Source organism: Ambystoma mexicanum, chromosome 8, assembly GCF_040938575.1.
Source record: "Ambystoma mexicanum isolate Mex_15411 chromosome 8, UKY_AmexF1_1, whole genome shotgun sequence".
In the NCBI taxonomy this organism is placed as follows: Eukaryota; Metazoa; Chordata; class Amphibia; order Caudata; family Ambystomatidae; genus Ambystoma; species Ambystoma mexicanum.
In genome coordinates this window covers 327233204-327247641 of record NC_090929.1, presented here as the reverse complement: position 1 = coordinate 327247641, position 14438 = coordinate 327233204, and the positions used below count along the sequence as shown (strand labels likewise).

The window sequence follows — 14438 nt, the reverse complement described above, 5'->3', positions numbered from 1 at the left end:
CAATCTTTCCAGGAATGACCTGGGCAGCAGCAGACGGGAAGGGGAACAGAAGGCGGTAAAGTAGGGTCATAAGACAGAAAACAGGCACTGCAGGAATTAGCAGGTACTCTGTGACAAGACTGCTAGAATTACAGTTTCAAAGCAACTACAGGTCACCTCTTGGGTAAGTTCGAACCTAGACCCCACTACCTACAGAAAACAATGCTATCCCTGATGCTTAAACTTAATCCTTAACACATGGAAATGTGAAGAACTGTATTAATAAACATGTTTCATTACATTTTGTGATTGAAAAAGTATCAATCCAAATTCTGAATGCTGCAGTACAAAAACATCACTGCTGGCTGCCTAAATAGATTTAGGTAATCTCTATAGACTCACAATCAGTTATTTTATGGAATGATAAATTAAATGTTAAAGATTAGTTACTTTCTTCCCTCCACGCTTTGTCCTATAACAGTACTAAAACAGAATATGGTATCATCCTGTGAGGAACATCTTGTTTTGTGAGCTATCACTCACCCCAGTTACTTATAGGATCTATCCTTGTGCTGTATGCACAATGTCTTTCTTGCCCTTTTATTCCAGCTGAGCAGTACTGGCAACATTCTGCTGGTATCTGCCCATCTGGTCATGGCTATTTCACTGCGTTTGATGAAAATGCCATTTTGCTGCATTTTTCGCTGTTTAGGGGGAGGGATAAGTGTACATAAAAAAATGACTTTTAGGATAGTGGGAGGGAGGTGGTGCACCTTCCCACAATAAAAGAACAATGCAGCAAAAAGATGTCCACAATCTGATGTCTCTGATACGTTCTGGCATCATCCTGTGCATGGGGTTGAGGAACCTTGTGCTGGTTAGGGGTCCCTGATCTCACTACTGTATTGCGCATGCACATTTGTCTGCAGATGCACACTTTGTTGGTTGCTGACTCCACCTGGGCGGTGCAGTCTTGGATAGGCTTTGCCTCAGGAAGCAGTCACCATATATCACTTTGCCTCTATATCACCTGAATCCCACGTGCTGTCCCAAATCCTCCAACAAGACCCTTTTTAGATACTGGTGAACAGGACAATATCTCAACATACTCTGCAGACATGCTGGAAGGTCATGGTGATGCGTGTGGAGGAGAGGTGCAACATATGGTGTGCCATGGCGAATGGACCATGGCACAGTCAATGTTCTATGCTTTGTTCTTCAGGTTGGTGTGTGCTGTATGTGAGATGTTGGGTGCAGTTATGTTGTAGGGGTGTGTGCGAAGTGTAAGACAAGATTGGGTGTGTGGCACGTGGTCTGTGTATATATTATGTAGGGTATATGCTGTAAGGGTGGAGTGGTGTGCTTCTGAGGTGCGGTTTGTGCCTACAATAGAGAAATGTGGTCTTAAGGAACAGTATTGAGGGATGTGTGTGGTGCGGTGTGGTTGGTGTGTGCTCGATAAGGAATTGGAATGCAGTAGATGGGGAGGAGTGCAGTTGGGGGCTGTTGATGTGTGGTCATGTTTAGTGTTTGATGGATGATGGGATGTAGGCTCAGTGAGGTGGATGGTGTGGTGTGGTGAGGTTGGAGTTTGGTGGGAGCGCTTTGAGGTCCTTGTGTGGTCAGAGTGCTGTTTGCTAGATGGGTTGTATTGCGACGTGATTTTGTGATGCGCGCTTCAGTTGATGTGGAGGGAAAGGGTAAGATTAGAAGATTCAAATTTTGAGGATTGGCAACACAAGGAGCTGGCTGATTTTTTTTATTGGGATGGGTGAGTTGGACGATTAAAGATGATAGTTGTGACAAATGGTCCCTCTAAAATGTGTGCTTGCCCAGCCTCCCCCCTGGGTCCCGCTCGGAGGAGAATTGGCAGCACAGCACAGACACCACCTTCTCAAGGATTCTTGATGCACAAGTGTAATGTTTTTGTCTAAAACATGGGGTTTGTGTGAAATGCATTCTGGGTGAGCCCAGAGCAGCAATGGACATTTTTCTTCCTCAGTGAGATCTGCATTTTGATGTGAAGTCTGAACACTGTCTGTATTCTTCTATTAGAAAACATGCTTTTCTCGCCTATGCTGGTTTGCAGTGCTTGAAGGATTGTTGTGAATAAAGGTGCCAGCTAGCGCCTGATTACGTTGTGGTGCAGAGAGAAAGATGCGCTCCCATGTGAAAGGAAATAGTTTACCTCTTCGAGTGACCATGGGTCATTCGGCCGATGATCCATGGGAACTGGCAACAGGTTGAAACTTGGAAAATGTCTTCAAGGAGTTGTGCATGGCTTAAAAATGAAAGGCATCCACGCAGCCAGAAAGAGAAGGCTTCTTGGAAGGGGTGGATGCACAGTGTTCCGGCCCGTAGTGCCCATAGTGCTTTAAAGATCTCTGTGACATCCTGGTGTGGAGCTTTCCAGTGAAGTCTTGGCAAGATAATGAATGGTGCCAACAGTGAAGTATTTTATCTAAACTATTTTTTATTCTTGTTGCATTTATTCATTTAAGTATGTTCTATGGGTGAATAAAGAGAAGGCCATATAAGAGCCATTTAATAATCAAGCTGAGTGTGTGTGTAAATAATTTTCACGTGTTCAAGGTTTTTCATTCAGTGTACTGGGAGGCACAGTTTGGAAAGTAAAACAACAAGCCACAGCAGTTAATCTGCCATTTGCTTTCTCTGTTAAGAAAGCTACATTATGCCAAGTAGTGTCCATATTCTGGTGTAGCCCTATTTGTATTACCCCCGCTACGTGAGCATGGCAGTACAAACCTATTGAATTAGCGCTCCAAATGATTTGAGGTAGGCATACCTCAAGTTTTGCATCTCATACTTTGTCCGTTGTGGTGGGTCAGAAGGATGATGCAGACTCCGATAAGACATTTCACTATTTTCTTTATTAACCAAAGGAACAAATGCCTCTCTCTCCCTATATTATAAGGCGCCCCTACCTAATAACTAAGGACAGGAATGTTTTCTTCCCGCAAACTTTATTCATTACTTGATTTTCAGATAGTCTCTGGTGACTCTTGATCAGATCATGCAACTCGTTAAATACTTTTATCATGTTTTTGCTTCTTCTCTCTTTTGTAAATGTTCTTTGTTATTTTATTACTTTCCTCTTGGTTCTCTCTACAAAGAGAGGTTCTTCGTTGACTGATATAAAAAAGTATTCCATTAAAGATTCTTTTTTCCTTTTAGGTTTCAGTAGTCCCATCTTCTTATCTCCACTGGAACGAGTATGATTGGTCCCATATCGAATCCCATCATCACTCCTCTGGGCTTTAATATTAGTCTCTTGGACTTCACTGGGACGAGTATGATTGATCCCACAATGATTTTTGTTCACTCCTCTGGGCTTTAATATTAGTCTTTTGGACGATTTTCCATCTGCCTTCCGGATCTCCCGTTTTCACTGTTAACTGTGTTTTTTAGGGAAAACGTCGCTAAGGCTTCTATTTTCTCAGGGTTGGTTCTCTCTTCTTGTCGTTGACCAGGATGGTAGTTCGGTAGCTTCAATACCATTAGGTTCGACATCTTCCATTGTGGAGTGGTATCAGCATTGTTTAGAGGACCCCCGGAACACCAAAAGCTTGTTGTGGTCACGCCACCACTTCGGTCTTTCTTTCTGTGCTTCAGGACACTGCATGTCAGACTTTCCTTCCTTTGTTCCCCAGTGTCAAGACGCAGCGTGTTTAACTCTGTTTCTCGTTCCTCTCTGATTACAGGACATTGCTCGTCCAGCTTCACTTCTGTATCCGTCTCCCAGCCCGCTTGTAACTCACAGGTTTTCTCGCTCTTCCAGTTTCCTCCTCTCTCACGTGTGACGTCGCTGTGGGACTTGCCCAGTGCACATCTCTCTGTGTCAGGTGGCTTCTCTCCTTCCTTCGATATCCTCTTCTTCGTCCCAGTTAAATTGACTTTAATCATTTACAGCTTCCTGGTGACAGTAACACATACTGATCTTGTCTTTATAAGTTATATTCTAAGAGGTATTGTTGAGATGTATTCTAGGAAGTTCCTCACAGCAACGGGAGACCTTTTCCCCAAAGGGGTAGTCTCTTCTGCTGAGTTCCCACTTGCCTAGACCCCCAGGGAGTGTGTTGCAGGCTCAACTCCCTAGCCTCACAGGGGGTTTGGGGGGGGGGGGGCTCCCCTTTGGGGAGAAGGGACAATTTCCCACGATTCGTCACACAGTGCTCACTCTCCCCTCAAACCCATGCCATCAATCTGATCCTACGCCCCACAGCAAGTTCAAAGCAAATAGAGACCTGAAAGAAATGCTTGTTTGTACAGAGTTAGTTTGCAGTTGTGAATTAAAAACAGTCAATACATTTTGGAAGGTATTTAAAAAAAGTATGAACACTACGGACAAAGCTTTGCATGCAAGTTGTTTAACAAACCAGCCAATACGTTTTTTTAGATTTCGTTGCTAGATACTCACTGGCTTCCTACATGTGCACAGGGCCTGGCTATTTTGTTAATGTAGCGATGCAGCTAACACATCTGCAGCTGTTATTTTACAGGCAATTTGTGTAGTGCTTGGTCTGCTCCGAGAGTGTGGCAGGTCACTGTTCACAGTGAGAATAGGGCAGGGCAATAAAGCTTGATTTTGGTGTGGAGCAGAGGTAGTCTGGTGCCCAGTTATGACACTGTGAGGACCAATGATGGTACATGCGACAGAGTTCTGTGATGATGGTTTTGGGGCCAGCATTGCAATTTCGGGCAAAGCTAATTATGTAAAAGCTACATGCGCAGCAGTTTCCATTCCTTTAACATTTGGGCTGAATTTGTATTTTACCAACCTAGCAGGAAGGTGACTTGTGATTGAGGGGACACTGTGTACATACCTGGCAAACAACTGCTCTAATGAGATGCAGCCATGGATGATTGAATTTATTTAGTAGATTTTCAAGTTAAAAAATACGTGTTCTCTTTTGTCTGCAGGAAGATGCAAGTGCTGATGATGGAACTGTTGCCCTGGGCAGTAAAGAGCGGATACAATGCTCAATGCATCCTGAACTTTTACTATGAGAACCGCTGGGAGCAAACTGTGGAGTCTTTGCGGGAAGAGATTGGCATCTACCCTCCTCCTACAGTGACGGGCTGAACACTAACACTGTTTCTCAAAAGAGGACACAAGCTTTAGCATAGAGGTTTTCAGATGATGCCATTTCATTACATTGGATATGGTGCAACTGTATGAAATGGCAAAAGCATTTGATAGATTTTCTAAAAATGTACGTCTTTGCCGTTCAACATGAAGGCCCTTTTTAAGTGCACTTTTCAAGCCATGAATGCATATAGCTGTGCCATCCTTCAGGATGAACGGTTAATAGTCTGCCTGTCAATAGTATTGAAATGTATTGTGCCTGCAATTTCTAAGCATCATGAACATACCGTTACTGTTGTATTTTGAAACAGTATAAAAATAACGTCATTTTTTAAAAAAATATACTCACAAGAAACTATAAGCTTGGCCCATGCTTACATTCACTTTAAATCGAACATATTTTTTTAAGTACACCAGGATAACTTTTTTTAAACATTTGTTTACATGCATGATTAGCTACATTATGTGTAAGACTTCTGCACCCAGTTATCGCCACTCCTGATTTTAGCCTTCTTTTTTATCTTGTTCCTCTACTTTTCACATCACAAAGGTAATCGAACATCTCTTGCTGAACATCTTAAATAAATCTAGGATTCTTCTCTATAAGTATCAAAACTGAGTAAGGAATGGTCGGTTGTGGGGGATTGTCTCCATTGTTGGTGTACTTTTGATACATCCTCTTACTGTAAAGGTCTGCAATAGAGTTGGAAACTCAAAGGTATACCTGTACATCACTCATATTTTCTGGCTGAATCACCATATCTCTAACTACCAAGACCATGCATTGGCCAAAACCTGCTTGCAAGGTAGATTAAAATCTTTCTGGTTTGGAAATGTTGACCTTTCAAATCATGTATACAACTATGGTTAACTTATTATCTCGAACCCAGAGAAATACTACATTGAAAAGATGTCTGTTAAAAATATTAACCAAGACAATCAAATCCTCATAGACGTTAAACAAAAACACTATGGGCATTTTAGGTGTATTGCAGAAGTTGACCCCACGTCTCTCTCTGTAAGATTGGATAGGCACAGCGTTCTGCTCCTGTTAAAACAGAGAGAGGGCTGAAGCAAAGTTGCTTATTTGTGCCTCTCCTTTTTTATCTTTTTTTTATTTTAGACATTGGAGAAGCCTTCGCAACCCCATGTTATTTCCCTCCAAAGATAGATAGAATTCACGTGAATGATCTACTATACGCAGACGATATGGTAATGATGGATCACACACCAATAGGACTCCAACGACAGCTGGCCGATCTAAAGAAATATACCAGGACGAATGATCTAACTATAAACACAGTAAAAACAAAGATTCTAGTCTTTCGAGGTGACAAAAAGGGACACTTAAGATTTAATTAGAATATGGGCAATGGCGCCCTTGAAAGAGTAGACAACTCTTATTATTTGGGTTTTATTTGTTTGGAACAAATAGTGTAGGTGAACGTCTTGCACACACAAAGCAAAAAATTAAGACGTTTGCGGCTCTCACTGCGCACATTTATAAGAAATATGGGTTTTACTCATTTTTGCCAGTAAGGGAGTACTTTTTTTGTTGCAAAAGGTCCTGAAATTGCCTCAGGGGGTTTCTGCCCAGGTTATATGCAATGAGCTAGGGCGGCTCTCCCTTTGTAAAAATTAATATTTCTTGAAAAGAATTGTAAGTGCAGAAGAATACTAGATTTGGTGGCTGATTAAGTCTGCTTTGTATAAAAGGTTGCACGGTCAGATGAATAGTTGGAGGGAACAGTGCACGTTATACATGAAACATTATGATGCAAGTATGGACTTACTAACCACTTCCTGTTGAAAGGAAAACAAAAGTATGGGAAATGGATTGGATTTTCACAATTCAGCCAGTGCAAGGACTGTTTCTCTCCCACCCTTGTTGTGTCTCAGTGTATCAACCTGGTAAGTGTCCTCCTCGCCATTGCAGCAAGTTGTGTAACTATCTATCGCTCCTATCTTCTCTAACTGCTTCTCTATTTCCTATTCCTATCCTATCCTATCACTAAATCTGGCTGGAAGAAACGTACTGGCCTCCAACACAGGCCTTCCTATTGCAGACACCTATGTCACGGCTTATGCCAGAGCAACTCTCACAGAACTACTTTGTTGTTCTCACCCGACCTAGGGATCTGATATTTGGTCGCCTTTCTCTCTCCTATCGCCTCTTCCCCCCATTAATGGTGGCCCCCGCTGGGAGGTCCTCTTGACCTCGTCACCGTTTCCAGGGTCGTCATCAATGTCAATCTGAATGGAACCATCAGGGTTCAGGGTCCTCAACCCAACCTTCTTCTCTTCGACAGGCTCCTACCTCACCTCTCAAACCTTACCTTTCCCCCTGAACAGGCTCTGCTGCCCACTGTGTCTTCCTCCTCATCGGCACAGACTCCCTTGCCGGCTGTATCTTCTTCCACCTCCTCGGCACAGATTCCCTTGCCTGCAGGGTCTTCCACCTCCTCGGCACAGGCTCCCTTGCCGGCTGGGTCTTCCACCTCCTCGGCACAGGCTCCCTTGCCGGCTGGGTCTTCCACCTCCTCGGCACAGGCTCCCTTGCCTGCTGGGTCTTCCTCCTCTGCACAGACTCCCTTGCCTTGCCTTACTGTCCCTGCTCCCCTGTCGGCTCTGGCTCCCCTGCCAGCCTCCACTATTCCTTGTGCTCTCTTGCCACCCTCTGGGGGGACCACCTTCCCCTGCCCCCCCTGTGAAAGACCTTCAAAGATGGCAAGCTGCCCCATATTGCCACGCTCACTCTCGCTCGGCTGTCAAACGCTCACCCGACATCTGCAACCTCCTTGAACACATGGATCTTGATGTGCTCGCCATCATGGAGACATGGTTCATGGACAGCTCTGTCACGAGCTTTGACACACTCTTCCCTGAAGGATACAAGATCCTCTCTGTGCCCAGGACCAAGGGGTCAGGAGGGGGAGTAGCATTGATCTTCCCAGAATGGGTACCTGTTTCCATCATCTCCACTCGGGCCTAATCCTCTTTCGAGTACCTACTTTGCAGACACTCTCTCCTAAATCTTCCCTCCTTATGGCCACCTTCTATCGGCCACCAGGGCAACAGACTCTCTTCCGCTTGGAATGGGCTGACCTGGCCTCCTCTCTACTCTCCTCCTCGTGCTTGGTGGCCTCAACATCCATCTGGACTCTCCTGACTCCTCAGGACATTTCCGAAACCTATACAATTCCCTCTCTATCTTACCTTCTGGCTCCACACACATAGCGTGCCACACCTTGGATACCGACACCCCTCGCGATCCCTTTCAGTACCTCTCTTGGACAGACCACTCTCTTCACACTTAAAGCTATCCTCTACTCTTGCATCGGCACACCCGATGCGGCCAATCAGCTTCAAAGTCACCAGACCCATGAAAAGAGTGACAGCGGCTGCCTTTGCCTCCACCTACACACTGCCTCCTCCTGCGACTGACTCCCAAGCTGACAAAACCCTCGCTAACTTTTTTTTTTTGTAATGTAAGCTCCTGGGCTGTGGCCAGCACCATGTGGATCTTTATTTCCGGAGTGGCTGGCTTTCTTGTTCAGGCCCCTTTAAAAAAAGAAGAAAAATAAGAACAGGAGTGCCACAAGTCTAACACTTTCAGCACTGACCCTAAATAAGAAAGAATAGGAATACCAAATGTGTCTTTCTGGAATTCTATACAATAATTGCTAGACTCATTAAAGGTTTATTTCACTTCTGGGGGTGAGTCACTGATTTTAGTCTGTTCTTAAACGCCTCAACTCAGCCTTTCATCCTTAAGAGGTCGATAAATGAGTACCAACACAGGTTGGGTGATACTGGGTGTATATTTTTTCTATATAAAGTGCTTAAATGTAAGTGCGATATAATAATACAACATTATCATTTGGTCATGGACATCTGCTTGCATTCACAGTACCTATAAACATGGCCTATACACACTGATCTTAACAATACATATGGTGATCCATTCTTGTATGAAATGTACTTCACATTATAGTGATACCGTAACCATATTTTTCATAGTGTACAATGCTATGTGATGCCACTTCCTGTTTTGTCAATGGGTGAAAGGTTGTGTTTCATCGGTTCCCGCGATATCACTTCGGGGTGGGGTCAAATTGCATCACTTCCTGTGATGTCATCAGGGGGGTCCAGGGTCGTGTGATGTCACTTCCGCTACAGCTGGCATTTTGGTGAATGACGTCCCTGCTCCTGCCTTCCCTCTCTCACTCTTTCCTGTCTCCCTTGGCCCTGCGCCCGCACCCACATGCGAGGCAATACATCTTGGGTTCATCTTTGACTCCACTTTCTCCTCCACTCACATTTAGGACATTTCTAAAAAGGTACCCTTCCTTTTCTCACCTTCCCCTAGAGGCTCACTGTCTCCAGAGCCCTGGTTCTCTCAAGGCTGGACTACTGTAACAGCCTCTTTCTCAACCTCCCTGCCTATGCTCTGCTCCCTCTGCAACTCATCCAGAACAGAACCGCAAGACTTATCCTTGGCCTCAAGCCCAGGGACTGCATCTCTCCGGTGCTGAAATCCCTCCACTGGCTCCCCGTGGCTGCAGGATCAAGTTCCAGACCCTCTGCATTGTCCACAAGGCTTTCTGGGGCCTGGGACCCAACTATCGTCACTGATGCCTTCCTAAATACTGTCCCTCCCGAACAATCCACTCATCTACCTCCAACTTTCTGCGAGTGAGCCGGTTCTCTAAGCAGAGATTTGGAGGGAGATCTTTATCCTCAGCAGGGGCCTCCCTCTGGAATAGCCTCCTTGCCGCCCTCTGTCTTAAGCCTGATCTCCTTACGTTCCGGAATCTCCTTAAGACATTCCTCTTCTCCTCTTCCTGCTCTCTCGCTCTACCCTGCTAACCTCTCTCTTCGCTCTATCCCTCTTTCCCACGCAGCATTCCGACTGGCCGCCGGGAGCACCTCAGTCTTGCAGGTCCCCGGCACCCTCGCCAGTCCTCCAGCACTTGCCTTGGGGCATGCACTTGCCTCATTGCTACTGCACCTGGTAAATTGCCCATTGAGAATGACATCTCTCTGCACTTACCCAGTTTCTGACGAACTGGGTGCATCTGAATTCCACTCCCCACCACCTGCAATTGTCCTCTTCCCCCTCTCCTGTTCTGTCTGTGCACTTCAAAGATCTGAACGTACCATGCCTCGAAGATCATCTATCGCCCCCTCCCCCCCCGCCATCTCCCCTCCTGCATGATAGTGTCTCTATGCTCTTGCAAAAACTGCAGAATCGTCGTCAGACCTATTTATCGTTATCTACACTGATAGTTGTATTTATGCACTTACTCTGCCCGGGCAGACTGGTTATCGTTCAGAAACTCAAGGGCTCTTATTGACTGTTTGTTTTTCTCCACTGTTCCCTCCCACCTTGAGCACCTTGAAACACTGCCTTGTGTATAGGCGCTATACAAATAAACATTACCATGCCATATCACTTATATTCAGGGCTTCTGTTGGGCGTAAGAGCGTATGGTGTCCTGCCGTATTACATGCAGAAATGTCCACACAATGCCTGTACATGCGGCTGAATCTTTTCCTGACACAGGAAATAGTGGGAGCCAGGAGTGGGGTTGAGCGCAGCCTGAGAATTCGCAGGTTTTGTTATGCTGTGGGTTTGGTGGAAACAATATGTAATTTGGTCTTGTAATGTCCGAATCTATCAATCCAGTGAGAACTGTACTTGCCCATTTAAGTAAAGATTATAATCTGCTGACTGTGGGTCTCATCTGCCAATTTATTTACACTGGAAAGGAGATTGGCAGCTTTGTGCTTTTTAAAATATGTATTTCCGAGGGTTAAGATGGGTTAAGTGCATAGAGACTAAAGATAATTTATAAGTGAGCAACACATATATTGGTTATTTTGGCCTCTGGAAGTGTTTTATTCTTAGTTACCATGATTTTTAGTTGATAAAATGTCTCTGTATTTCATATTACTTGTGTAATTAGATTGATGTTGTATTAACCTTGTGCAAAATATTATTCTTTTAATCTTATACATTTCATTTTAAAGGATGAATTCATGATTTTAGATCTTAGAGAAACAACTTTGAGCTTTTACTGGAAGAAGTAAAAATTAATTGCTTAGTATTGATATTTTGTTATGTTTGGGTTTTTCCCTTCTATGTATTGTTTTAAAAAGTGATAAAGGTTGTATTGAGTGAAAGATCTTGTGAACTAAAGCACCAATAAAGGAAAAAAGAAGCTGAAAGCATATTTTGCTGCTATTCAGTGAAACAAATACAAAATATTATTAATAATTATAAATAATAATAATTTAGCATTTATACAGTGCTACAAACCCTCAGGTATCTGAGCGCTGCTTATTTTTACCCACGGTGTGTGGTGCTCATTTATCGACCTCAGAAGGATGAAAGGCTGAGTTTGGACCTGCCGGCATTCTAACCTGCGTTAGCAGGCTCTGCACAGATGTCAAAGCGAGCGCTCTACTCGCTGTGCTATCAGACCGGCCTATGATAGAAAATTATAGGAGTTTAAGAGGATTGAGGTAAGAGAAGGGGGTCCACCACTATAGACTGCATTTATAATTGGGGGAAAAAAGCCAAGTTGTGACAAAAGACTAGAAAATCTCATATGATTGTAAAAAGAAATGTGTTCATCTAAATTTCAGGTAAATGTGTACCAAAATATGCATTTAATGAGGTGATGCTATGATAGTTTTAATGATGAATGCAAATAATCTGCATGGAATGTAAATGATCTAGACAAGGAGACACATTTGAATGAAATGTACGGCGCAATTGATATGTTACCCAGTGGCAAAACTTCAAGTGTATTATCAATCATTAAAGAAATTGTTAGCTTCTTTTTTCCCTGCATGAGTTTTCAAACAAAATAAGACATCTTATACATTTCTAGAAAAGTGGCAAAAGTCTTCAGTAGCTATTACACTAAAACGAGACAGACCTCTAGAGTTATGTAGTGAGCATAGACCACCATCCTTGATAAGGTGGACACCAGGATCATTACAAAATATGGGTAAGTAGATTAGCCTTTATAGCAAAAAAAAAAGATTTCACAAGGATCATGGGGGCTTTGTTGAAAGTAGGGACTCACGGGATAATGCAAGATTTATCCCACTTAATGTAGTGCAAAGTTAATGTTTAGTGTTGTGTTCGTTCAAAAAAGGTACCAAAACGTGCATTTTGTGCGATTTTTTTTAAAAATGGAACTAACCGGCAATATTACAGGGAACATTTCTTTTTTCATCAGATTGTGTTAAGTCAAATTATTGGAAAACAGGCGCCCACTGTTTAGAGGATTCTCAAAGCCCAAAAAGAGCATTTTCTGTTGCATGTCGCCGCTGAGTTTGGAATTTCGCTGTGATCTGCTGCGTAACGTTCAAGAAGGAGTCCCCCAGTCGGCAGCGTTCTTGAACTTTGGTCTTGGGCTGCCGTCACTCTAAAGATAATCCTTTTTCTTTGTTGAATTTATTTTATGTTACAAACTGAAATTGAGGAGAACTTGCAACCAAGTCCCACGAAGCACACTGCACCATTGAATGAGCGAAGAAAGAAAATTGGATCCGTGAAAATGTAACCAGATCTTCCACTTCATGACTAATCTCTCTGTAAGACACTGGAATCGAGGATGGCAAGAGGATAACATTAAATCAAAGCAAGATTTGGAACTGTGAGTGGGTCATAGGAGGCAAATGAAATAGTGGGCACAACTTTTTTCCCCTTTGAGGGCAGAATGAGTTCCAGATCTGATAAATTTTGACAAGAAAAGCAACCTCCTTTTAAAGTATATTCAAGCAGTGATTTTTTTAAACAAAGAGCAGAACTAGAACATCTTTCAATATTTAATTGTTCCTTTTACAGGTTATCTATACCATGTTTTGGTGAAGAACACTAACAAATTAATAGCCAGAAGCTAACAACGTACGGTGGAACTCGTCCATGCTCCAGAGTCCTGCTTGGCGGAGAGTGAACAACTGTAGCTGACACCACTGCCAGAATTTAGTACACTTGTCGCATTTCACCATATTTCTTTGTAAACTCTTCAGCTTTCTTACAGAATTATTTAGGGTCTTTTGCATATTCTTCATCTAGGTCAGCCCGCAAAGGGTGCTGTGGCTAAGGGTCATTTACCAGCACTATAGGTGACTGGATTACTTGGTTCGTTTTGGTTGCTGGATTCCAATTCTCTGCACTAATTATTGGCAAGCACACCTGTCTTTTCTCGTCGATGTTTGGGTGGTAGATTTTTGTCTGAAATGTTAATATTGGTGGTTTGAAAGGGAACTCTGCTGGAAAGTTGATTTACAACCTAAAAGCTCCCTTGTATGGAGGGTTGTCGGGAACAATCGGCCCTTGCCAAGTCCAACAAATTTGCTTCATCATCCTGCAGCATCCATCAGGGCTCTATCCTCTCGCTGTGACTTTTCAACATCTACCTTGCCCCCACCTTCCCAGGTTCAACTGCACCCTTTTCTCTGCCCCATCACATTCTCCTCCTGCGGCATCCATCAGGGCTCTATCCTCTCGCTGTTGCTTTTCAACATCTACCTTGCCCCTCTAGCCCATTTGATCTCCACCTTCTCTCCTCATTTCCAGTGTTATGCAGACGGCATGCATCTCTCCTTCAAGCTTACCTTCACTTACTCTCTCATTCCTGACTGTCTGACTGCTATTCTGGCATGGTGTGCTTCTAGCAATCTCTGCCATAATGCCAGTAAAACGGATATCCTTCTCATTGGGACCCCTGCTCCCTCCTACTCTCTGGCCACCCTCCCTGAACCCCCTACTCTCACCCTCTTGTGAGGCAATAAACCTTGGTGTCATCTTAGACCCTGCTCTCTCTCTCTCCTCTACCTGCATCAGAAACCTTGCCAAGAAGACCCACTTTCAGCTGCACTCCTCAGAGACATTCTCCCTTTCCTCGCCCCCCCCCCCCCCCCGACTCATATGGGCTGATTCATGGAATTATGTGCGCTGAAAATGAAAAACTGGCTTTTGTGCGCCATTCTGCTCGCAAATCCCCATTTGTGAAACAGGGATTTGCGGGCAGAATGGCACACAAAGCCAGTTTTCCGGCGCACATAATTCCATGAATCATAATCATTGTCTCCAGAGCTCTGGTCCTCTCTAGGCTGGACTACTGCAACAGCCTCTTCCTCAATCTGCCTAAATCCTCTCTACGCCCCTTTCAACTAATCCAGAAGAGAACTGCAAGACTTATCCTTGGCCTCAAGTTCAGGGATCACGGCTCTCCAGCCCTAAATTCTCTCCACTGGATCCCAGTTGTTGCGAGGATCAACTTCAGTACCCTCTACATCATGCACAAGACTTTGTGGGGTCTGGTATCCT

General features: G+C 44.0%; 1 protein-coding gene across 2 annotated transcripts in view; it reads left to right on the top strand.

Moving 5' to 3' along the window:
- The window catches only part of COQ4 (coenzyme Q4), a 229727-nt gene extending 217793 nt beyond the window's left edge, over positions 1-11934 (top strand). For both annotated transcript variants that reach the window (XM_069609751.1, XM_069609750.1), the window contains one exon: positions 4921-11934. In XM_069609751.1, coding sequence (XP_069465852.1) covers positions 4921-5083 — 163 coding nt within the window. In that variant the 3' untranslated portion in view covers positions 5084-11934. The remainder of the gene's footprint in view (positions 1-4920) is intronic.
- The last annotated feature ends 2504 nt before the right edge of the window (positions 11935-14438 follow it).